General features: G+C 44.6%; 1 protein-coding gene and 1 long non-coding RNA gene across 5 annotated transcripts in view; one reads left to right on the top strand and one right to left on the bottom strand.

The window, feature by feature from the left end:
* TNFRSF11A (TNF receptor superfamily member 11a) overlaps positions 1 to 25,712 on the top strand; it is a 58,213-nt gene that overhangs the window by 25,480 nt on the left and 7,021 nt on the right. For 2 of the 4 annotated variants that reach the window (XR_014139561.1, XM_081801074.1), the window contains exons 4-9: positions 1,784 to 1,927; positions 5,353 to 5,446; positions 6,964 to 7,058; positions 8,790 to 8,903; positions 12,230 to 12,282; positions 13,564 to 14,317. Coding sequence is in view for 3 of the 4 variants with exons in the window: in XM_081801074.1 (XP_081657200.1) it covers positions 1,784 to 1,927; positions 5,353 to 5,446; positions 6,964 to 7,058; positions 8,790 to 8,903; positions 12,230 to 12,282; positions 13,564 to 14,317 (1,254 nt within the window). In the remaining variant the exon portion in view is untranslated. The remainder of the gene's footprint in view (positions 1 to 1,783; positions 1,928 to 5,352; positions 5,447 to 6,963; positions 7,059 to 8,789; positions 8,904 to 12,229; positions 12,283 to 13,563; positions 14,318 to 25,712) is intronic. The other 2 variants (XM_081801075.1, XM_081801076.1) reach the window with 2 other exon arrangements.
* LOC145716734 (uncharacterized) overlaps positions 22,204 to 25,712 on the bottom strand; it is a 4,075-nt gene continuing 566 nt past the window's right edge. Inside the window, exons 2-3 of the long non-coding RNA XR_014139567.1 lie at positions 25,204 to 25,349; positions 22,204 to 22,437 (exon numbers count right to left, since the gene is read on the bottom strand). This is a non-coding gene — a long non-coding RNA (uncharacterized LOC145716734). The remainder of the gene's footprint in view (positions 22,438 to 25,203; positions 25,350 to 25,712) is intronic.

Here is a 25,712-nt window from a genome sequence, read left to right as displayed (position 1 = left end):
ACCTCTGTCCTAGTCCATTCAGGCTCCTATAACAGAATAGCACAGACCGAGTGGCTTAAACAACAAACATTTATTTCTCACGGTTCTGGAGGCTGGAAGTGGGAGACAGGGTACCAGCATGGTTGGGTTCATGGTGAGAGCCCTCTTTAGGATTTCAAGACACTATTTTCTTGCTGTGTCTCCACATCGTGAAGAACAGAGAGGGAGGAAGCAGGCTCTCCTCTGTTTCTTTTATAAAGGCACGAATCCCAACCTCATGGCCTGATCACCTCCCAAAGGCTGCACCTTCTAGTACCATCTCACATTGGGGGTTAGGATTTCAACATGAATTCTGAGAGGACACAAACATCAGTCCATAACAAACTCCTATAAGGACTCAGGAGTATAAGTCCATGGGTTATTGGGACAATCCTGGTGACATGGGGGTCCTATAGGGGTAGAAGTTCTGTTTCAAATAATATTACTGTGTTTCATCGTGTGTGTGTGTGTGTGCGTGTGCATGCGTGCAGATTGATTCTTGTTATTCATAGAATAATGTCAGTGTTCTGAACTAGCAAATACTAAACCATTGCTCCTAGGGGAAATACAGGATTAGGTTCCCATGAGCCTCTAGTCACAACATTTTTGTTAACTGATCCACACATAACCTTGTTTTTTGTGTGTTTCTGTTTAGACACCTTAGTAAATATTTTGATTCATTAACATTGAACTTAGAACCAACAGCTCTGTAACTCACACCTGAACAAAGTTTATCTAACATGTATTTGCTCATGAGACACATCACAGCCTTCTTGGGCCTGGAAACAGCAGACAGCACTTCAACACTATGATTGTGGGCCATTGTAAGCAGTAGAATCGCTAACAAAAAGAGCAGAAATGCCCCATATGGGACACTAAGTAGACCACAAAAAGGACGCTCACTTCCAGTCTAAGAGCTGTAACAAGAAGGTGGAGGGTGACCTTGTTTGACCTCAACTGAGAGCATGAATGTCCAGTCCGTAGCTCAAAATTTCCACTGTTCTGCATGTGTCCAAGAAGTTCTGCAAAAGTGCCAGAAGTACTGATTTGGGGGTGACACCGAAATGTTAGTGAGTAGGTGAAATTGCAAATAGGAGTCAACAAATAATGAAGATGGACCGTGTGTGTCAGCATGACCTCTATTCCGCCGAAACTGGAAAGGGCAGGAGATTTGGGACAAGGAGAGCACTTTGCTATGTGTTGTGAGAAAAGAGACAAGTAACACATGGGTGGCCCTAAGTATTTAGGGAGATTCACTTCAAGCATGTCATCAGGCTCTGTAGTGCGGTCCCTTTTCTAATTACCTGTGGCCCCTGTTTCCACAACTCTGAATACTCCTGTGGTCCTGCAGGATCCCAAGATGAATCCCCAGTCTCCAGAACCCTATTCTCTTAGGTTCAATCTAGCATTCGTGTTCAGAATATTTCTCACATTTGAATTTACTAAAAACCAAGAAGCTGTGAAGTCTCTTTGGCATTAGCCAAAATAGTCAAGGATCATAAACTCTCCAGTTCTTAATCCTCCTCCTAATATGAAAATTGACTTTTAAAAAACCACAAGACTCTTAATTATTGAGGAGGGTACCAACCCTACTGGGATGTTTTAGTGCCAGCACAGGAAGAGGGGACTGGGGAGTTCTCGAAACCTACTGCCCTGAAGGATGCGTTTGCGCGCCGCGTCCGCGTGTCGGGGCTCTGCTCGTTGCTCCCGCGCTGGGGAGTTGCTCGAGGTGGAAGGTGAGCAGCCGTGTCTCTGTCTCCCGCAGGCAAGGCCCTGGTGGCCGTGGAGCCCGGCAACCGGACGGCCCCGCGGCGCTGCGCATGCACGGCCGGCTACCACTGGAGCGCCGACTGTGACTGTTGCCGCCGCAACACGGAGTGCGCCCCGGGCTTCGGCGCCCAGCACCCGGGTACGGCTTCGGCTTGCGCGCCCCGCGGCTCGTCAACTCATGCAGTTCCGCCCAGGCCAGAGCGGGCTTGGAGAGGCGTCCCTGCGTCACTAACGCTCCGGGGAACCAGGTGGCGCTGGAGTAGCTCGAGGGGCCCCTTGAGAAGGGCCAGGTCACGCTCTTCCAGGGCAATGGGAGCGTGCGGCCCACGTGCTCCCCGGAAGGCTCCTCCCTCTGGGAAACCTTGGGATCCCCCCTTAGGCGGGCAGGGGTAATGCAGTGGGCCTCAGACTTTTTTTTTTTTTTTTTTTTAACTGGCGCACATCCCTCCCCCCACCCCCGGAACAATTTTGAAGAACCATGCGCCCCTGGAATATTTTTAAGTTGGCAGCTAACGTTTTTTATTGCCAACTTGAAGAGTTGCTAAGGAATTAGTTTCCAAGGAATTTTAACAGCAGTAACACTTTTAAAAATGGAATTCAATGGAATCTAAACACCGTAGCAATTTGATAACACCATCACCCTTTTTATTTTATTATTTTTTAAAGATTTTATTTATTTGACAGAGAGACACACAGTGGGAGAGGGAACACAAGCAGAGGCAGTGGGAGAGGGAGAAGCAGGCTCTCCGCTGAGCAGGGAGCCCGATGCGGGGCTCGATCCCAGGACCCTGGGACCATAACCTGAGCCAAAGGCAGATGCTTAACGACTGAGCCACCCAGGCGCCCCCATCCTCCTTTTTAAAATGCACTCATCGTCCTTCACTGTTGGAAGATTTATACAGTTCTTGTCCCTTCCTTTGATTTGTATCCATTTCACCTTCCCCAAAGAATTTTATACTAATGTGTTTTTATGCTTGGAGGGCTTTTACTAATCACCTTTTCATGCACTTTCACATCAAAACTATGTACCCATTTGAGATCGTAATTTTAAAAAATTTCCTGTGACTCAAGGTTTTAAGAGTTAAAACACTTCTGGACTAAGTTGTTATTACAATTATTACAGGATTGTCAAAAAGTAATATATTTTCCTATATTATAGTTGTAAAAGCTTTATGAACTTAATAATGAGTGTTTTTTTCCTGATTCATATATTCATGCTTGAATATTATTTATTGCTAAAATGTAACAGATTTCAACATTAGTTCTATTTCCACTAAGTGCTGAGAAACTTGTTCACATGGATAACTGAATGGCTAAGGAAGCCTTCGGGTAGAGGAGTATCAGTCAGTTCTTTCAACACTTTCTGAGTTATATGTCCAGGACACATTGTGGTCTGACATCAAAAGCTGTTTTTAATGATCTCTCAGTTAAGAACTCATCTGTGTTCTCAGTTTTGTTAAAAGTAAAGAAATAGATATCTTTTTGCCAGAAACGTATTTCTTAGAGTTCTTTACCTTCCTGATTTCAGGAAAATACCCCCAAGCAGTTTTTTCAAGGTGTAACAAATGATTATTCATACCTGCTAATCTTTCACTTAGACCCATCTTGTTTTAACCCAGGAGACTTGGATAGGCTTAGGAGAATTAAGATAGTATTCATTTCAATTCATATGGAGGAAAATGTCCCTCAGAGTCTCACTGGTACAGTCAGTCCTTATTACCAAATGTATCAACTAAACCAGATGAGCTTTCTCTTGGAAAAAGTCTGACTTGATTTTTTTTTTTTTTTAAGAGAGAGAGAGAGTTGGGGGAAGTAGCTGAGGGAGAGGGAGAGAGAGAATCTTCAAGCAGACTCCCTGCTGAGTGCAGAGCCTGACTCGGGGCTCGATCTCATTACCCTGAGATCATGACCTGAGCCGAAATCATGAGTAACCAACTGAGCCACCCAGGCATCCGTTGATTTTTTAATTATTAAAATAAGTCTCCCGACGACAGCCAACTCCCTTATGAATTCAATTCTAAGACAAGGCCCAGAGTCTTTTGGTAGGGAGGGGCTCTGAATCGCAGGAGCTTTGCTGTTACCAGTATTTTGATTTGTTGTGGGGTTTTATTTTTTTGTTTTTTTGGCATAGCAGGATTTGGAGTGGATAAGCAGCGTGCCTTCTTTTGTAAAGTGGGGAAGGGTGATTGTGTCAGGGGGAAAGGGAAAGGAGAACCTGCAGGATGCCCCTGGCAGGTCAGCATTTCAAAGAGTCAATGTGGAAGTCAAGTGCATGGATTTAATGCCCTTAAGGCTATGTGTGACTTGTGGCTCCTTAGGAAGTCTCTTTGTTTTTAAGGGTTACTCTTCTAGACTGTGTTAATATTGTAAAAAGCTGTTTGAATTCATGTGAGCAGCTAGATGTTAACTGGGCTTTTGTTAAGATCATTACAAGGTGACTCAGATTACTAGATTGGGGGGGCCCTGCTTATTGAGGCAATTGCAGAAATTAAGAATGCACTTCCCATTTGACTTTGGACAAAGAAAATGTAATTCCTTATTTTAGTGTTTTATTTATGACAATAAATCACAGAAGTGCTACTAATTTCAGGAGTAAATTGTGGTTTTGGCACTAGTCAATTGCCTGATTATGATACCATGTGGAAGCCAATGTTCTTCTTTATCGGAATTACCAAAGGGTCATCACGTGTCAGTTGCAGTGAGGCTAGTAGATGTAGGAAATTGGAGACATGTCCTATTTTGATAATGTAGTTGATGAGGAATGTGAGAGAACTAAAGAAAGCTTCCTAACCAGGATCAATTCCTGCTTTCACTGCTGTGGCTTAAGGCAGGGATCCAAAATCCATCCCACCACTTGTGTTGGTGTAAATAGAGTTCAATTGGAACACAGGCACGTCTCTTTGTTTACATATTGTCTATGATGCTTTCATGCTGCAAGTAATTACAGCAGGAATCAGAGGCCCTGCAAAACCTAAGATATTTACTGTATGGCCTTTTCTAGAAAACATTTGCTGCCAACTCTTGGTTTAAGAGAGAGACCTATAGGGTTGGTTTTTTTTTTTTTTTTTTTGAGGGGGGCTTGTTTTTGTTTGAGAAAAGTGTGTTACCATCACTCTAGTGTTTGAAGACTTATCTGGGTTAGAAGGAGTCAGGACAGGAAGTTTCCCTTCAAGGCAGGAAAAGGGCTGTGATTCTCTGTAGACAAAGACTGATACAATCCCAAAAGGCTGAAAGGGGTGGGCAGACATGTGCCTGGTGAAAATAAAGGAGACAGCAGGCTCCCCAGCTAGGAAACAGAGGATCGGTGACCAGGACAGTGGCTCTGAACAGCCAAGGGTCAGTACCTAACTCAAATACTGATGTTCGTTACCTTGCTGAACACAAGTCTGTAACCTTCTGCTGGGACCGGGGGCCCTCTGAAGCCAGGAGGAGAGGGATGGGAATGGGGGGCCAGAGGCACAGGGGGCAGCTCCTGATCTCTGGTCCTCAGGAACATCATCCTGGCCGATCTCTAAGTGTCCTTGTTTGTTATGCTTGTCCTTTGTCCGTTCGTTTTTTTGACAGTGCAGCTCAACAAGGACACTATTTGCAAGCCCTGCCTAGTGGGCTACTTCTCTGATGCCTTTTCTTCCACCGAGAAATGCAAACCCTGGACCAAGTAAGTGGCAACTGCAGAGGAGCCAGGAGAGTGTGTTGATTTTATACTCAACCTGAACTGTCTCAGACTAGGTTGAAACCGGACTGATTCCATTTGGTGAGGCTTCCGCTCAAACCCAGTTTCAGAATGGGAAAATTCTGTCAATTCGGCATGGGGAAAATAAGCCAGTCCAACTCACCTTCAGCCTCATGTGCGATAGGAACTCCATATTGCTTTTCAGATTCAGTTGGACCGAATCTTTGACTTACAGTTGCAGCTTCTTTTGTCCTTTTACTAACTTTGGTTACTTGAAAATGATTTACAATGTTTATTATCCTTCACTCGCCACTCCCATGCTTCCCAGCATCACTGGTTTGTTGGTCCAGAAATGTGTGTGTGTAGTGTGTGTGCAAATAGAGGTATCCTGTGTATATAAATGTTTGCATACGCTAAACACCTTGGGTTTTTTTAACATAATATATGCTAAAGGAAGCTCATTCTGTATTTGTTCACTTAGATCTTCATGGCTTCTTGTAGCTTAGAAGACATTTGCTGCCAACTCTTGGTTTGTACCGAAATTTATCTTGGTAGAGATGTACCATAAAGATGTACCTTAATTTTACTTAATAAATTCCCTATTGGTAGTCATTCAGGTAGTTTCTAATCTGTCATGGTAATAAATAATTCTGCAATGAATCATCATATATATATATATATATATATACTGGGTTTCACACTTAATGTGAGTATGTGTGTATGTGTGTGTGTGTAGTGGAATTATATGTATATAGTGTGTGTGTGTGTATATATATATAGATATATACATATATATCTATATAGAGAGAGGAATTTCTGGGTCCTTCCATTGCATGCTTATAATTAAATACTAATATAGTCCCAATATTTTTTTAAAGGTTTATTTATTTATTTTAGAGAGAGAGAGAGAGAGTGGGGGCAAGGGGCTAAGGGAGAGGGAGGGAGAGAATCTTCAGGAAGACTCTCTGCTGAGTGCAGAGCCTGACACGGGGCTCGATCTCACTACACTGAGATCATGACTTGAGCTGAAACCAAGAGTCAGATGCTTAACCAACTGAGCCACCCAGGCGTCCCCCCGCAATATATTAATTCTCATTAGATACTTATTTTCTGATCCACTTATCCAAGTTTTATTGGATGTTGAAAAGATTTTTTGTGTTTTCAGCTTCAAAAGAGCTTTCATCTAAAGTTTATCACTCTACCAAAGGCAATTGAGGCATTTGGAATCTTCTTCACCGAGGACACCAATACACGCTCTTTTGGACCATAGTGTCAGAGTGGTTCTTAGAGAATCCTGGTGGTGCTTACTTTTGCGTATTCATTGGTCCACCCTTCCGACGTGTGGACAGACACTGGGAATTCAAACATGCAGGAAGACCTCTCAGTTCTTCTCCTGAAGAAGCTAGCAATCTAGCAGAGTAGAGCCTTTTAGTAGCATGTTTTGTTTTGTTTTTTAAGAAAGATTATAAAAGCAAAGCACTTAACTACCTTTACCTCTACAGCTGTAGCATTCTTGGAGAGGCAGAAGTACATCATGGGACGGATAAATCCGATGTGGTTTGTAGTTCTTCTCTGTCATCGGCAAAGCCTCCAAGAGGTATGTTTAAACAGAGCCCGTTGGCTGTAGATGTGCCCAGTCTAGTCAGCAATTCTAGATTTCTTCCGAATTACATGCTGTGTCTGAAGGGGTTCACCTCTCCCTCTTCATCAAGACCATCTTAGCTGTGGTCAATTTTATCAGTATTTTAACTCCAGATATGTTGTTACTTGAAAATTTCCTGCTCTGAAATGGATAACTAATAAAGAATCCATATATACAAGAAAAGAAAGAACAGAAACTGAGCTACAAACATGAATTAAAATGCCCAAATATGGCAGGATTGTGGCGGTCCCAGTGGGGGTGTCTGTGGGAGATTTTGGTCACCAACCAGGGTTAGAATATAGCTATCATTATGTAGGGCACATTTTGTAGATCAAGTTTATCTTAAGTACAGTTTCAAAGCCTGAAAGAAAGTTGACAGTTCATGGTGGTTGCTGGTTGCCCGGGGGCGTGAGACTGTGCAGAGCTGGGTCCAGATAGGCAGCGCTGGAAATGGACACACGGCAGGAAGAAGCCAGGCCACGGTTTAATGGGGTTAAAGAACTAAGAAAATCAGGGGTTTAGATTTGACATTTTGGGAAACAGGAGGATATCTAAGCATTATGGATATGGAGTTACCCAGAGTAGCATGTAAAAAAGACCATTTTAAAGATAACATTGAAAATAACGGAGGGAATAAAAAGTTACTTTAAACAAAAGAGAAGGAGTGGAGAGGTGAGACTCCCAGAAACCAGGGCACATAAACCAAGACTTCATAATATAAAGGTTCTAGCAAGGAAGCGATCAAGGAGGATGGGAGAAATGGTTAAGTCCATGTTGTGTTGTAGATGAAATACTGAAACACTTCGCAGGATGGCTGTGGTTCTGTTCTCATGACCAGCAGAGCCCTGGTGCCATGTTGTTCTTTGGAAAGAGATATGATAAGGGGCTTCCTTTGGCCTCAGAGGCCATCCACCTGGAGAGATTGAGGTGTTCTGTAGGTAAGCAAAGATGGAACTGGATGGCGTGGTCAAGACAATTAGAGTTGTGATAAAGTGGCCACTTTTACTTATTTATTTATTAAAGATTTAATTTATTAGAGAGAGAGCACAAGCGGGGGGGTGGGGCGGCAGGTAGAGGGAGAAGCAGACTCCCTGCTGAGCAGGGAGCCAGATGCGGGACTCTATCCCAGGACCCCGAGATCATGACCTGAGCCAAAGGCAGATGCTTAACCATCTGAGTCACCCAGACGCCCCTAAAGTAGCCACTTTTAAAGACGGTCGTGGGCTGGCCTCCCGCGGAGTGACGCCAAGCATGGGGCTGGCTGCAGTGTGGTTTCGCCCTTCTGGAGGTGAGCAAACTCTCCTCACACCTACAGTCAGGGACCGTCCTCCTTCTCCGATGCCAGACCAACATCCTTGATTCTGGGCCTTGACTCAGAGGGTTTTGTTTTTATTTTATTTTATTTTATTTTATTTTTTAGTTTTTTTAGATTTTATTTATTTATTCATGATAGACAGAGAGAGAGAGAGAGAGAAACAGAGGGAGAAGCAGGCTCCCAAGGAGCAGGGAGCCCGATGCGGGACTCGATCCCAGGACTCCGGGATCATGACCTGAGCCGAAGGCAGACGCTTAACCATCTGAGCCACCCAGGCACCCGAGGGTTTTGTTTTTAAACAAGAATGAAAATAATCAGAGAATTAAATTAAATACTCTTTAACACCTTTTTCTCATTTTCTTCCAATGCAGAACCCCCGATTTACTTGCCCAGTTTAATTATTCTGCTTCTCTTCATATCCGTGGCATTGGTTGCTGCTGTCATCTTTGGTGTTTATTATAGGAAAAAAGGGAAGGTGCTAACAGGTACTGTGTCTACGCTGGTTTTTGAAAATTAAGCTTAAAGAAAGGAGATGCATTTCTAGGTGTGTGCTTTGGAAGATGCACATACTGCCCATGACTGTCTCTGGTGATCAGCCTCGAGTAAGTGCCTTGACACTGGATGCAGTTAAACCAAGGAGAAATACCCTTTATACCTAATTCATTGTTCTCTGGCCAAACACATAAACAAAAATCCATGGTGCCTGTGGATGTGTAAGCAAACAAAATACGCCAGGTTCAGGAAGCTGATGACTTGTAAGCTGTGTGTTCGTGGCAGGTAGATCATGTATCATTAGGTATGAATGGGTTGCCTTCATCCAAGGATACCAACATGTTTGATGCACCCACTTAAAATAGAGACAAGTGTTCGGGTAAATGGCAGACAGGAAGTTTTGATTGGGGTCTCACCTTAAAATATGAGTATAAAATTATGAAAATAAGTTTTCTTGTTTTCAGTAAAATTTAAGTGCTCATTCTTTTTTTTTTTAAGATTATTTATTTATTTATTTGACAGAGAGAGAGAGATTACAAGGAGGCAGGCAGGCAGAGGGAGAGGGAGAAGCAGGCTCCCCGCCGAGCATGGAGCCCAACACGGGGCCCAGTCCCAGGACTCCGGGACCATGACCCGAGCCGAAGGCAGACGCTCAACCGACTGAGCCTCCCAGGCGCCCCTTAAGTGCTCATTCTTATAGCGAATCATTCGGGGTTACCTTGTTTCTTGGAAATCATTTCTTCACAAACAGTTATTTGATAGTGCCTTTTTAACATTACGGCATATTTGACATTTACACAAGGCTAATAGAATGTCATTTTTAAAAAAGATTTTATTTATTTATTTGAGAGAGAGAGAGCGCGTGCTCATGAGCAGGGGGACAGGGGCAGAGGGAGAGGGAGAAGCAGGATTCCCGCGGAGCAGGGACCCTGATGCGGGGCTCGATCCCAGAACCCTGGGATCATGACCTGAGCCAAAGGCAGATGCTTAACCGACTGAGCCACCCAGGTGCCCCAAGAGTGTCATTTTTAAGAAAAGATTCCTCGAGAGATTTCTTCATGCTTTCGTGGTCAGATCGCCTTCTCTAGGAGCACTGTTGTCTTACTATCCTTTTTTCCCTTTTGGGTTGCTCAGGGGTTTATCATGTCCACCTCTGCTTTGCTGTGGTTTGATCAGTGCTCCTGCATCACATGCATGAACTTCCTGAAACCCTGCCTATCTTGCTCTTTCCACTAACGTCACGTTATATAACACTGGGCCATCAAAAGTTTTAAAGAGGGAAGATGGTGTTTGGAGATGCCTATGTTAAGCAGAGGACAGTGTTAAATGACTTTTTTTAAGAATCTACTCATTATTGAGTATTTTTATTTGATGCCGCTCCACTTCCCTAGCAACCTGGTAACAAGGGTTTTGAATAATGCATGTTCAGATGATGAGGATCACTCGTGGAGTCACATTTATGTGAGATAAACAGATTTCTGATTTTTTTTTTTTTTTTGGTCTCTGCAATAATCTCTTCCTGCCATATCTTATCAGTGAGAAGGACAATGGGCCTACCAGTTACCGAATCAGGAGGTAGAGCTGTTAGCCCTCTCTTCATCCATTCATGGGACCCCCCCCTCGGGGGCAGGACTGGCCCTGGGGGCTCCTTACTGAGCGGCACACAGCGAGTGCTCTTGTTGGGGAAGTGGGCACGGCAGGTTGAGGCCCCCAGAATGAGGCCGAGTGCTGAAAGGGAAGTTGCAGAGCTCCAGGTGAGCAGATGACAGGGGTGGTCTGACCTTGGGGCCAGCAAGGGCCTCCCAGAGGAGACCAGGAGCTGAGCCCTGAAAGCCCTCTGGAATTGGCTAAGGTTCATGCAGCTGGTGCTGAAAGTCAGAACCAGCGTGAGAAACACTGGAAAGGGAAGCCAGGGCCAGATGATGCAGCCCTGCAGGCTCGCTCCTGGTCCTTAGCAAAGAGAAGTAAAACTAGCCCTCTGGTTGTAGGATAGAAAACAAATTCGGGGGTACAGTAAGACTGGATGCAGACACACCAGTTAGGAGGGCTTTTGCAGGCATCCAGGAGAGAGATGAATATCTCCTCGTGTACAAATGTCATTTTTTAGTACCATTTGTGATTATCTAGTACTGATCCCTACAAGGGAAGAGCTACAAATTTCCTTTAATTTGGTGTAACTTTATGTAATTTCAAAACTATAGAAAGGAAGCAAGAATAATTATGAAGATGCTAGCAATACCTGACATATATTGAACATTTATTCTGGGCCAGCCCCACTTATGCATTTTACACGTACTCACAAAATCACAACGGCACCAGGAGGCAGGCACTGCTATTTCTCCCGTTTCGTGATGGAGAAACTGAGACTCAGGGAAGTGAAATGAACCGGGCAAGTTCAGGTGATAGGGATCATTAACTGTTATCATGACCTGATCATCTCCTGGACAATGGACAGCCTCCCGCTTCAGTGTTTATAGTGAATTTAGCATCAAATAGTCAGTGGAAGTGGGGTAAAATGGTATCTTTGTAGAACATAAATTCATAGGTTTTTTTCAGTTCGTAGATCTGACTTTTTTTAAAAAAAGGTTTTATTTATTTATTGGAGAGAGAGAGAGAGCACGCAGAGGGGAGAGTGAGAGGAAAAAGCAGACTCCCCGCTGAGCAGGCAGCCTGATGCAGGACTCCATCCTAGGACCCTGAGATCATGACCTGAGCCCTGAGCCGAAAGCAGATGCTTAACTAATTAAGCTGCTCAGGAATCCCATCACTTCTGTTTTTAAAAGTTAATGGGAGATGTGCTTTGTTTATGCCATGGAACATAACTCTTCCTCCTGAGAAGCAACCAGGTATAGTGGAAAAGGATTTGAGGCCCCCTGGAGCTCATTGGGGTCTGACCACCTTCCAGTCTGCCCTTTTCCTTTATCGTACATCCATGTGAGCTAGTCTACTGGAAAGGCAATGCCTGGACCTGTGTCTTCGTCATTCCCCTGCAGTGCCTCGCCCCATCCCTCGGAGTCACGGGAAAGCGGCAAAGGGAATGAGAATGCTTCCAGTCCTAACAGCAGCTCTGAGTGTGCCCAGAGGAGTTCAATGGAACATTAGCCAGAGGGTACTTTGCTTTCCATAGATCAGAAAGTTCTGTTTGGGGGAGGAGGAGTCTTTGAATTGGTTGATTTTTCTTTTAAATGTTTTCACTTTCAGGAACTCTCACTGAAAGACTTGCAGAGGCCTGTGTTTAAAGAAATACTGAGCTGACATAGTGATTGATAATACTGAATTAGATGAAATAATATGAAGTTCTTATCCTTTGTTTTTCTAGCTAATTTGTGGCACTGGGTCAATGAGGCTTGCGGCCGCCTAAGTGGAAATAAGGTAAATTTAAGTCTTAAGTGCCTCCTTAACATCCTTTTAATGGTTTAGGCTGATGTGGCTGTTATTAGTTCACCCACTGTGAACGGGGTCCTTCCTTGAGGGGTGGAACCTCAAATCCCAGGATTGATCCCCGCAGAATAACTCAAAGCCCAAGTGGGTGCCCATTGTAAATGCTCTTTTCTTTGCATTTCCTTCCCCTCCTCATCTCTGTGAACATACATTATTTATGTTGTTGTTCTAGCGCTGATCTTGATTGCCTAGGACAGATTCCAAGGAGGAACGACCTGCCATTTCCCTCTACTCTTTAGTTATTTTGCTAACTTTTCATTTTGATATAATCAAAATTATAGAAAAGCAGTGAGAATAGTACCAAAAAAAAAAAAACCCAACTGCCACACATGCTAAACTCAGACCCACCAACTGCTTGCACTTTATCACATTGCATTATCATTTGCTCTCTGTGTGTATATGTGTGTGTTTATTCATGGACCATTTTAGAGTGAATGACAGACATCATGCTTCTGTACCCTTAAATACTTCAGTGTGATTTTCTTCAGAACAAGCACATTCTCTTACATAACCATAGTACATTTATCAAAATCAAGAAATGTAATCGTGGTACCAACTATTATCTGATCCACATGTGATATTAAAAATATCTTTGATTATCCCATTATGTCCCTTAGATCTATTGTCTGTGGCGTAAAGAATATATATTTTAAACCGTGAGCTCCTCCTGATTCTTCCAGTTCCAGTCCCAACACCACAGGATTCATTTGGTCTTTCCCTTCCCTGGATTTGAATCTTTCCTTCTCCAACAGGACGAAGCCCGGCTCCTATTATTCTCAATATGTTTACTCATTTGCTCAGTGCCAGAATACACAGAAAGTACTTTCAGAATTATTAAACCGTACTACAGAGAAAACAAAGCTACTAACTAGAGTTCCTTATTTGTTTACAGTATTTTTTTTTTAATTTAGATTGAATGTATTTGGACAAAGTACTGTGTTCTAAAGTTACTTGAGTTAGCGCTTCGCTTTGCTTTAGTGTAAACATGCTATTCGTTTGAAAAGCAGTTTGACTCCCTGGTCCCCATATTCCATTTTAGGGTTCTCCCCGCTCTGGAATTGTAAATAACACAAATAAAGCACCATAATGAGTGTTTGTTATGTCCTTGTTATGGTGGAAATCATTATTCTGAACCATTTTCAGCCATGTTTAGCAGAAACACGTTCTAATAACTCTGGGTATTAATACTTCTGCCTTCTGAATTTACATCAGCAGGAGTCCTTGGGCAACAATTTCAGCAACACTCACGTGGAAGCCTCTAGTCAGCGTGAAATTTGTGAAGGTGTCCTACTGCTGACTCTGGAAGAGAAGATGTTCTCTGAAGATAAGTGCTGTCCAGACAGTGGTGCTGTCTGTGAGGGTGCGTGTGCGGGCGGCGGGCCCCGGGCCAGGGTGCTCCCCTTGCTCAGCGAGCTCGAGGGGGACCCCTTCCGGCACATTCCCACGGAAGATGAGTACGTGGACAGGCCCTCCCAGACCCCAGACTCTTCGCTGTTCCTCACTCAGCCTGGGAGCAAGTCCACACCCCCTTTCCCTGAGCCCCTGGAGGTGGGGGAGAATGACAGTTTGAGCCAGTGCTTCACTGGGACAGAGAGCCTGGCCGATTCTGAAAGCTGCCACTTCGCCGAGCCCCCGTGCAGGACTGATTGGATTCCCACGGCCTCCGAAAAGGACTTGCAAAAAGAAGTGGAGGGTGGCCATTGCCCCCACTGGGGGGCAGCCCGCGGCAGCTCGGCAGAGGGCTGTGCAAACTGTGGGAACCCGCCTGGGGAGGCCCGGGAACCCCGCATGGCTTCGCTGCAAAGCGGACCCTTGCCCCAGTGTGCCTATGGCATGAGCCTTGCGCCCGAAGATGCCGCCGCCGGGCCTGGCCAACCCGCCGACGGGGCTGACCGAAGGCTCCCCGGCTCCGTGCGGGGGGGCCCTGGGTCTGGAAGCGCCTCCAGCGACCAGCCACCTGCGTCTGGTAAGTGATGTCCTGCTCTCTCTCGCTTCTGAGCAGAGAGGCCTGTTCCTGGTGCAGTGTCTGGAGGCAAGGGGCACAGACCGTTTGGGGAAGAAGGACGCTAACATGGGGAGGATGCCACTCGAACCTGGTCTCCTGATAGGCCTCTTGGCAGGCTGGGTTTTGATTCAGTCCCCACATTGAGGCTGTGGATTGTGCCCCCTGTCCCCACCCGGAGGGCCGTCGCTTCGCTTCCACGTGCCCGGTGCCCAGCACTGACCATCTGGGGGCAACGTCCACATTGACCTCGGGATCCCCTGTCGTTGAGGCATTCCCTCATATCTCGGGGTTTTGTTTTTGTCTTTAAAGCAGCCTCTACCTCACATCTCCCCTGAGAAAGCTTTTGTAATTGTCAGGGGGACAAACAACACTGTTCAGTTAATCCTTAATTAATTAATATTTATTCAGAGTAGCTTGTTGGTTCTATACCAAATTAATGATGCACCAAAGCTGTCCTTTGATGCTTTATATGAGAAGCCCCTTTTACAACCGCTGCATGTAATATATTTATGGAACCAGGAGGATCATTTTACAATTTAAAATCATTATAGAGATTTATCACTGCAGCACTGCTTGAGCATGAATAGCCCACCAGTTATAATATTATAACTTTTTTTTTTTTTCACAAGGGTAAAACACCATCTGTTTGATGATGTAGTTAGAGGGAAATCTGCCACTGATGGTGAGGGCTCTGGGTACTGTTTACCACATGGCGGGGGTCGGGGATCTCTTTGAGAATCTTCTGACAGCTGTAGATACTCTCTCCAGAAAAATGAATATATGGATATATGCTATTTAAGGGGCTGCACAGAATCCTCCCACCCTCAAAAAGAAAGAAGAAAAAAGCCCATTCGTGGACCTCCTTTATCCTGGGATGCCTTTTCTTTTTCATTCCTGCCTCTTTATTTAGACAGCAAGTAGTGCTAGCAGCTGCTGTTTGAATTATTTTATAACCCTGAGGTAGCTAGATCCTGCCCTGAACACAGAGACCCTCCTGCCTCATGTTGCTGATGGCTGCCCCTGGCTTATTTGGTAGAACAATGTACTTTCATCTGTCTTCCAAGCTTTGTGGTTTTGCTGCAACCATACAAATCCACTGATGTGTAAATTCTATGACATCAGTTCTCAGTCAGACTGAAAGGAGGAGATACATTGGGGGATATTTTTCAAAGAACTGATTTGTTTTTCCTTCCGAAGACCACATTAAGATTTTAAGGAATTTCCATAACTAAAAGTTTGGTTCTCTTGTTCCTTTGTATAATTCCATTTCTTTTTTTAGTAGTTAATTTTCTTCCTGTTGGTCATAGAGACATACAGAACACGAGTTTTGGGGGCTGCGGGGGGGGTGGCGTGGGGAGGCCTGAGCTGAGTGTAGCAGTGACCGTGTCCTGGTACCATGGCCAGGGGCAGACCAGTTTTTCCGTTAGTGACGCCAGGAAGGTGATGTTTGCCACTGTGTGAAAATCGTCAGCAGCTGTTGGAAGAAAAGACTTGGCCAAATTTAAAGAGATTTTTTTTTTTTCCTTAGTGTCCTGAAGCCAAAAGCCAGATCTCGGTGCCCTAGTCTGGTTTTCATTACCATTTATTTCTCCAGCACTAAAAAAAGAAAAAAAATAGTGTGTCATCAACTAAATGGTGCTGATTTGCAGGAAGTTTACACTGCTTTCTCTCTCTTCGTCTGGTGCTTCGCCATGCAAACCATCCGTGGAGAGTCTGCCTGTGGGTGCCAGCAAGAGGGCCAAATTCATTCTCGCCCCAGGAGGAGCGGCAGCCAGATTCATTTTTGAGGCCATGCTCTTCTCTCCATAATTACTTCTACATGAGCAGGCCTTCTGGTGTCTGGTCAAAATAGCTCTTTCTCATTATTGCTTTTTTTTTTTTTTTTTTTAAAGATTGTCATTATTTATGTTCTATAAAATGTGTGAAAGAGGATGGAGGTTGGGTGAAAGATCAGAAGGAGTCTAATCCTATTTGATCTCCTGAAAGCCACTGTTGCTCTTGGGGACTTGAAAGAGGTGGCCTTTTTTATTAGGTTTTAGATTTTTATTTGTGGGTATTTAAAACACACACACACACACAACCAAATCAAATGACATGATTGGGCACTTCCTCAGTAAGGACGAGTATCTCCTTTGCTCTCAGCATCGCTTTGAAGAAAATGATGGTTCTTCAAACAGTTCTACAAGTGTAACTTTTGAAAATAATATCCAATGTTAAGGTTATTCTAGCAATGTTATAACCCTTCAAGAACGGTAAGAATTATTAGCAAAGACCAATACGGGAAAAACATATATTTGGTTATGTCTTATAAAACCATTTCTTAATTTACATCTTAAATTACTACCCTGATGACATAATGGAGGCGCCCTTGGTTACAAATCCTTTCACCTGGAGTTTGGAGAATTCTCACTGTGTCCTGAAAATTCGTTCATGTGAAAGAAAGAATCACTTCTTACAACTAATGCGTCTGTAGTGGCCGGGGGCTTGCTTTTGTCTCCTGAAATCGCTTTCTTGCTTCAGCTGCTTCGGAGTTGGAAACAGTTGTTTATTTATAGGGTCCATGGTGGTTATTAATGAACAGCAACTACATATTTGTTTTTCTATCATATCTTTATTGAGGGTCTACTGAGCCCCGGAGACTTGGGAAAACCGGCAAAACAAGTAGAGATTGAGGTCAGGGAATGGACAACTGAAGAAATCAGTAACGTGAGACAGTAAGGCCTTGGGCAGCCTGCCGCCCCTGCCCCCACCCCGCCTGCCGCCCCTTCCGCACCCCACCTCCCCCCCCACCTGCCACCCCTCAGCCTTCTCTCCCCCAAGCCCCCCAACCTAAGTTTTGGCCAAAGCCAGCCCCTTTTACTACAGACACCTCTCACTTGCCTCTTCTGCTCTGTCATGTGCTTCTGCTAGTGTGAGCTGCCCTGTCCGCACACTGTCCCCTTTTCCAGAGCGCCCCCTCCTCCTGTCCTTCAAGTCGCAACTCCTGTGCTACTTTGGAACCAGGGAGGGCAGGTGTGCTTGCTGAGCGGCCACCCTCTCCCCCCGCCCTTCTGTGCACTTTCCGTCTTTCTCACTGAGCCCCGCAGGCGCACACCTTTATCAACAACGGGCTCTAGGTAGCACACCATTCAGTGGGGATTTCCATGACCTTCGCCACACCTGATCTTTCCAGTATCTCGCGAGGCGGCTTAGTCACAGGGTGTGAAGGTCATCCATTCAGCCAGTCATGAGTAACTAGAGGAACAGGAGACCATACCTCCCTGTTTGTTCCCTAAAGTCACTCTCAGCCTCCCACATTTTTAGTCTGTTCTGGGAGCTGGAGGCCAAGCAGGGGATGGAAGGACTGGCCCGAGCTGTCCTGGACGAACCTCAGTGTCCTGGGCAGAGGAGGCAAGGTGAGCTGGTTCATCCAAATGGCAGTGACACACCAAGGCTGATTCCTGGGAGCCCAGGGCACTGGAGGTTGAAAGGCACCTGCCTGACCCCGTTTCTCCCCAGCCTCAGTCTCCCATCCCTGGGTCCCCCTCTCTTGAAATGACTATCTTTGACCATCTGTTTCCATCCTGAAAAGACAGATAAAGGTTCTCCTACCTTAATTTTCTTCCCTTTCCCTCCCCCTCCCCCAAGCAACGGACGACACTCTATCTAGTTCTAACTTTCTCTTCTTTCTGGTTGGAATGCCATCCCCTAGCTTGTGTTTCGCTTTTAGCTAAGTACTGCAAGAGCAAGTATTAGCTCATTGACCGTGTAAGTTAAAAATGATATTTTATTATTTGGTTGTTTGGCAATATTCATTGATACTAAAAGTCGATGCATTCTTTCAAAGTATATGAAAAACTTGGTTACTGTATACTTTCAGTCCTGCTTGCTTTCTCTCTGTTCTAATGGGGCTCATTTTGGAAGAGTTTCATTCGTAAGCCATTCTAAGTAACTTTCAAGCATGATTCAGAATGGAACTATTAAATACTGCTTCCCTTCCCTTATCATCATCATATACTCAGTTTCTTCCAAATGCCTAAAACAGAGCTTGCATTTCCATAAAAAGGAAAATCACATGAGAAGCATATGGGTTAAATATAAGTTTTTAAAAAATTCCAAAAGAACCCCATGTAGCCTGGGTAGTTTGAGTGTATTTGTGTATATTTTTAGTGCTGTTCCTTGGGAGAAAATCTACATGACAATTGGGTGGTATTATTTGCTATAGTTCTTGTGATTTAATATTCATATGTTATGCATTTTAAACAACATAATAAGCTTTTGGGAAGAAGAGTGTGTATTACCTTGCTTAAAAATGTGAATTCTGCAGAGACTGAGTTCTTAAAACAAAGCTTGTTTTTCTCTGCCCAAGAAAGAGAGATTCCATGGAGGCGCCATGTCAAGCATGGACTTAGCAAAGTGTAGACATCTTTCTGGTTAGGATGGGACACTTCATTTGTCCATTGTTTCTGTTGACTTCAATGCTATTTTTAACTGTCTCGAGTTACCTGAAGATATTGTTAGTTAAGTCACATTAAATATTAATGTTAACCCAACCAACCCATTTTAAATGTTAGAAATTCTTCAAACTTTCTAGTTTAGGAAAAATCCTCCTGTCATTCTGGCTCTCAAATCCCATTTCTAGGTAGCCTCAAGTACAAGTCTCAGTCCCCTCGTGTTGAGAGATGAGGAGACTGTTTTGACCTCCTGATCATCTGCTTGTGAGGTCTGTACCTTAAGCCGCTGTTCTGCTGCCATTAAATTGGCGCCATCAATATTGATTTCCTTTGTTCACTGTGTGTTGGAGACTCTCCAGTGTGCCACAGAATAAGGGTCTGGGATAGCTGACTACTCTGGCTGAGTGAGGGGCCATAGCCAGGCCAGGCCCAGAAAGTTCCATGGGCAGGGACACTAGGGTCTGTGCAGCAAGGGATGGCTACCTTGGCCTATGGGTCACCTCCCTTCCACCAGCTGTCTCCAGAAGGTACTATTTTCACTATCCCCGGTTCTTTTGTGAGGAAAGCTCTTTCCTTCATACACCTCCAACCCCATCTTTTTTCTCAAGTGACAGTAAAGTTAAGATCAATGCCAGGGGCAGCCTAGCAAGGGAAAGGTGTCAGAAGGACAGCCGAGGAAGGGAAGGAAGGGGGTAGTGACGGGCCCTTGCTTTGCCTTGTATTCCTGGAGGCTGAATAGACTAAAAGTCTCAGGCCTTTGTAAGGCATCTTGGATAAGCCTCATCTACACCCTCCTTCCCTTTTCATATTTCCCCTTACCAGCTACCAACAAGGGCTTCCGCGCCGCCCCCCCCCCCTCCGCCCTCCGAACAGCAGAACAATCTGGGGCTTCCTTGGCCCTCAGTGGAAAGAGTTACCCCTTTGGGGCAGATATCAACTACAGGAGCTATCCAGCCATGCCCAAAAGGAGGCCTAACAGCACCCACACAATCATGCAACTTGCTGACATGGGGACCCACTGACTTGCCCTCTCTGGTCTACTTGCATAACCCTATAACACCTTTCTGTCCTAAAAGGTAGAAAGCACATTGTAAGGAATTATTTGCTATTGAGAAGGACAATTCAGGACTTACGTGTATTACAGGAGAAGGATATTACCAACTCATTCTAAACCCTGTGCTACAGGCAAGTCATCACTGACTTGTGTGAGGAGAAACAAGACTATGGGGGTTTAGTGCAGAACGATATAGACGAGTGTTCAAGCCAGTGACAGTCATAATGATGAATTAGTTCAGCAAAGAAAACACAAGTTGGTTAGATTTCTGGAGGAAAGTGCCCTCTTGGTCCTTAAGACATGTTGAGATCCGCCAACAAGACACAGATGGAAAAATAACATTACTGCCCAGCACATTCCCCCCATCTCTCTCCCTTGGAGGTCCACCTGCCGGGAGCAGTAATGCCATCAGCGTCCCTGTGACTGATTCTCTGCGATTCCCCGAGCATTTTCTTTTTTTAAGATTTTTTTTTTAAAGATTTTATTTATTTATTTGAGAGAGAGAGAGAGAGAGAGAGAGCATGAGAAGGGGGAGGGTCAGAGGGAGAAGCAGACTCCCTGCTGAGCGGGGAGCCCGATGCGGGACTCGATCCCAGGACTCCAGGATCATGACCTGAGCCGAAGGCAGTGGCTTAACCAACTGAGCCACCCAGGCGCCCTCCCCGAGCATTTTCAAATCCATCTTCGTTTGAACCTTACACCATCCTGCGGGTGTTCATTCATTCATTTCTTCTTTCATTTAACAGGTATTGTGTGCTACTCTGTGCGGCCGCACCCGCCAGGCTAGCAGGGCTTGAAACTTGATTCTCATTTCACAAATGAGCACACCGAAATCTGGAGAGGTTCTTAGGTGGCTTGTCCCAAATCCCGCAGCTAGGGAGGGCCGAGCAGGAGCAGACCAGAGCTTCCAGACCCCTGCTCTCTCCTCTGTCCCTTCCCACTTCTTACCCTCCTAGACTGAAAACTCATCCCTTTAGTCAGCAGTGAGTACCTTCTGCTCTTCAGAGACCACAAAATCAGGATGACATTGACATTATTAGATGACTGGCAGGTGAGTCTGCATTAAGACAAGCCATGAAAAAAGAAGGCTCTTTGACAGTTTCCCTCCTTAAGGCAGAGAGGGGAGAAAGAAGCCAGCCTGGAATGCTCCCATGCAAAGTAGCTGCGAGCTGGTGTTTGCAATGCACCCAGCCCAGCGTGGAGGGAGCACTCAATAAATTCTGTACTGGGGGCGTTGTTTCCATTACTATTGTTACTATAATGGGTGCTCTCTTAACCGTGTACACCTAAACATAGATTAGCATACATTCTTCCCTCCCTCTGTAGAGTAAGCCCACAGTACACTGATTACTCACACCTAATGGATCCCTCCAGAACACCCAGGCCCTTCTGCTCCCACTTGGTGAATGGCTGTGTGTACTAAATCCATGGGTGTTCCCTGTCCCGGGACTGTGAGTTGATCCTATTAAAACTGGTGAGCTGGTAAAAAGAAGTGAGTTTGAAAAGCATGAGAACTATTTCTGTGAAAACCGTTCAGTGCTTTGGGACTATTCAAAGAATGAGTTGCTAAAATCTTTTTGCTGTTGAAGCTGAGGTGGATGAGACAACTATGAACGTTGAGGGAAGACAACTCTAGAAGGATTCTGCACTTAGACTGCTTGGCAGGTGGCTTGGTTCTCATTGCACTTTAAAGAAACCAGGACTCTAGACATAGGCAGAGCATCAAAGGTACCACTGATACCATCACTAGACTTTTTCTTAAAGGGACGAGCCTCAGTGCTACACCAGAAAGCTGGTGTCGAACATTTCACAACAAATGACAGGTGGCTCTGAACATCAGGGAAACATATCATAGGATCCCTGTTCTAGTGGCACCGTAGTAGCCTCTGGGACTCAGTGTCCTCCCAAACATCAAGTTCTTTATCAGTACAGAAAATCAGATTCACAAACACTTCTGCGATACTGAAGGATATCCAACTTATAAGAGGTTACCTCCAAAAAGAGTGACACTGAATTAAAGCATTGGTGTGGGGGAAGAACCCAGAGCAATACTCCTAAGAGCTGCCTGCTGCTCAGGACCCGCTACATCATTTCCAGAGCCCAGGGAAAAATGAAAACACGAGGTGTCCATGTGCAAAAATTAATAAGAAATCCAAGATGATGGGGCGCCTGGGTGGCTCAGTTGGTTAAGCGACTGCCTTCGGCTCAGGTCATGATCCTGGAGTCCCGGGATCGAGTCCCGCATCGGGCTCCCTGCTCGGCAGGGAGTCTGCTTCTCCCTCTGACCCTTCTGTCTCTCATTCTCTCTCTCTCAAATAAATAAATAAAATCTTTAAAAAAAAAAAAAAAAAAAAGAAATCCAAGATGATGACAGCAGAGCATTTAATCAAGCATGGCCTTCTGAGGGTCGGGCACCATTAACCGCACAGGTCATGTGCCCATGAAGACAGCTCCATAGCCACTTACTGTCGTTGGCAGATCAGTAGAGCTTTTTAAGGAAGTTCTAGTCTGTACCAGTTTACTACTCTCATAAAAGTCGGCAGTACGGAATGGGCTTGGACTTGGTCGAAGGTGGTTTTTGTCATTAATTGTACCTTGAGTAAAAAAAAAAAAGAAAATGTGAAGAATAAAATTGCTTTAGAATCTTACTCTTCTAGATACCTTTTCTTTACATCCTAATTATCAGGAAATTAAAGGCCTTGTTCTTGTCCACCCCCCATTCTGTCCCTCCCCCACCCCCAAAAGAATAATATTCTTGATCCAGTCTGAGTCAGAGGATCCTGAAATGTCTAAATATATCTTAGGCAAAAGGATTTGAGTTCCATTTTAGATGGAAAAAAGAATATAGATCCTATGGGATATATCAAAGATATTGTTTGCCCCGAGGTAAATTGGCATGGGATGAAATTCTTAATGTGAATAATTAAACAAGATCTTGATGTGCAAGATGATAAGAAAAAATGGGCTTTGACTTGAGCTCAGACAAACTGAAGATTCTGACCAGGAAGAAGGTAAACAACAGCGTGTGGATTCATGAGGATGATTTGTTGGGAAATAAAATTTAAAATGAGGGAGAAGTCGTATATACCATGACATCAGTAGATAAATCTCCGTATGAAGAGGACGAAGAAGATGGGAGATTAAATTCAAAGCCGTAAGTCAATCACACAGGGGCTAGTGATGCCCTCTGTTAGCGCTCCATTATTCTACTGAGACCAACAGAACCAGCAGTCACTGATGTTGTAATAATAGACCGAGAAAATCATACTTTTAAACAGCTTTTTAAATTGCTTTTAGTAAACAAACATGGTATATTTAAATTAGAATAGAATGTTGGTGGTATCTTCATACTGTGGTTAATTTCTCACTTTTTTTTTTTTTAAGAATTTATTTATTTATATGACAGAGAGAGAGATAGCGAGAGAGGGAACACAAGCAGGGGGAGTGGGAGAGGGAGAAGCAGGCTTCCTGCCGAGCAGGGAGCCCGATGCGGGGCTCGATCCCAGGACCCTGGGATCATGACCTGAGCCGAGGGCAGACGCTTAACGACTGAGCCACCCAGGCACCCCTCTCACTTTGACTTCTGTTAACTAGTGATCTCTCGACTGGGAGGACTTCCGTGCCACGGTCTCACTCCTGCTGCTGCCACAGGAGAGGCCCCGGTACCAGCGCTGGGTCAGTAGTTGCTGAGTTACTTGGAGCAGTCATTTACAAGTCCATATCTTGGGCATCTTTTTAAACTTAAAACATAACATTCACAAGGATTATTTTTAGTAAAGGGCCATATGTGTTGGCTGATGATAGTTTTTTTTTTTTTACATTAACCTCGTGATCTTAATTTCCACTCTCTCTGTCTTTAGTGTGGCATGAGAAATTGTAGACATTTACAAAGCAAATTTGAGCCCAGGATCCTTCTGCCCTTTTCATGTGTTTTGTTTTGTATCTTTTTTCAACAGTTCTCTTGCCCGTGTCTCCTTACCTACTAGTTCAGCCGCTTGTGGATGTTGTCTTTTGCGTTGAGTGTGACTCACTTTTATTTGGGTCTTGCATTCACTTGAGTTTTTACAGAAACAGTTCCCCTTTTTTATCACACTTACATTTCACCACTTTACAAAATATATAGTTAATTAGATTTCCTAATGAGTTCAACTGGTAAAAACAGAACTGAGAACTAACTCGGTAACTGGTGGGAGAAGAAAGGCATAGACATACTAGAAAGTAGACTCCTAGCATAGAGTACACCGTATGTTAGGAGCACCTGTTGGTATATTTCAGAGGACATGGAGTGATCCAGGTAGCTGGTGAATGGAAACACTAGCTGGCCTCCCCCTTGTTGCTTGGGTGGGGGGTCATTAGGCAAATAAATCCCCACCACCATCTTGAAATATACCCCATACAACTGCCTATGAGAGAAATATCATGAGTCATAAATCTTTTTGATTTGTTGCTCACACTTGAAATCTGTTTTCATTTGAAATCCTTATAGTTTCCTGGGTCGCTGGGCCTCCATCTCAGCTTCTCTGAAGGTACTTTGTGGGTGGAGGGAAGGCTCCCCAATGGGATTTCCTGTAGGCTGTTGGTATTTTAGTCAGACCATCCAAAACATGCTTTCCAAACTTGGGGAAAATCTCTTCTTGTGGAGTGGTGATAGAAAAGTTGTATAAATTATTAAAGCTGAGTCACAGTAGATGAGAAAAAAAGAGGAAGTTAACAGTGAGGAGCTATTTTGATGTTCATCTCTTCTCAGTATGAAAGATTCTGTTTCTGATACTGACTGTTGGGACATTTCTGCATCTGCTTGGTTTATGGCATTTATTTTCACCTGGGTCATTTCTAGAGTTATCAATTTTTAAAATAGAAGAGTAATAACAGTAGCAAGTTTCCTAACACTTGTTGAACTTTCTATTTGTTTCCCAAAAGGCTCATCAATTCAAGACTGGTCAAATCTAGTCACCCACAAAGAAGTGATGGTAGACCCCCTAGGGACCAATCACCTCTCAGGGTTCAGAAGGAAAGAGTGATTTATAGGATTTCTTTTTTCCATTTTAGTCTTATGAATCTCTTTTGTTCCAGGAGTTAAAGGTGTTAAGGAAATTGATTTAACCTCTGCTAAATACTGAGCCTGGGTGGACCCATGGCCCTCCAGGGCTGAACTATTAGGGACCTCTGTGGAAGTACAAAGGTGTGACAATCTGGTCACCGGGGAGGCTGGGCTGGTGGGCTCCAGGGTCCTATCAGGCAACGACCTTCCCTCCAGCGGTGCGTTCCCTTACTGATGCACTTGGCCACAGCCAGGCCACTGGCTGTTTGCGGCCGTTGCATCTCCCGCACGCACACCCTTTCCCAGGTAACGGCTGCACCTGTTACAGTCTAACACCTGGTGTGCTCTCCTGCCGGTATCCTGAGTCCCATGTGGCAGACGACAAAACTGGAGCATGGCCCGTAGTCTTGCTTCTCTTTTGCCTTCTCTCTCCCTCCTTCCTCTGCCTCAGTCAGTCCTGGTGAGCTGACAAGTGAAGGAACCAGTGGGAGTGTCCGATGCACTTTATTTATTTATTTATTTATTTATTTATTTATTTTAAAGATTTTATTTATTTATTTGACAGAGACACCGTGAGAGAGGAGCACAGGCAGGGGGAGTGGGAGAGGGAGAAGCAGGCTTCCCGCCGAGCAGGGAGCCCGATGAGGGGCTCGATCCCAGGACCCTGGGACCATGACCTGAGCCGAAGGCAGACGCTTAACGACTGAGCCACCCAGACGCCCCAAGGGAGTGTCCGATGCACTTTATTTATTTATTTATTTTTAAAGATTTTATTTATTTATTTGACAGAGACACAGTGAGAGAGGAGCACAGGCAGGGGGAGTGGAG

This window comes from Leptonychotes weddellii, chromosome 13 (genome assembly GCF_054177405.1).
Source record: "Leptonychotes weddellii isolate Sample4059 chromosome 13, ASM5417740v2, whole genome shotgun sequence".
Lineage (NCBI taxonomy): Eukaryota > Metazoa > Chordata > Mammalia > Carnivora > Phocidae > Leptonychotes > Leptonychotes weddellii.
This window is presented reverse-complemented; position numbering and strand designations above follow the sequence as displayed.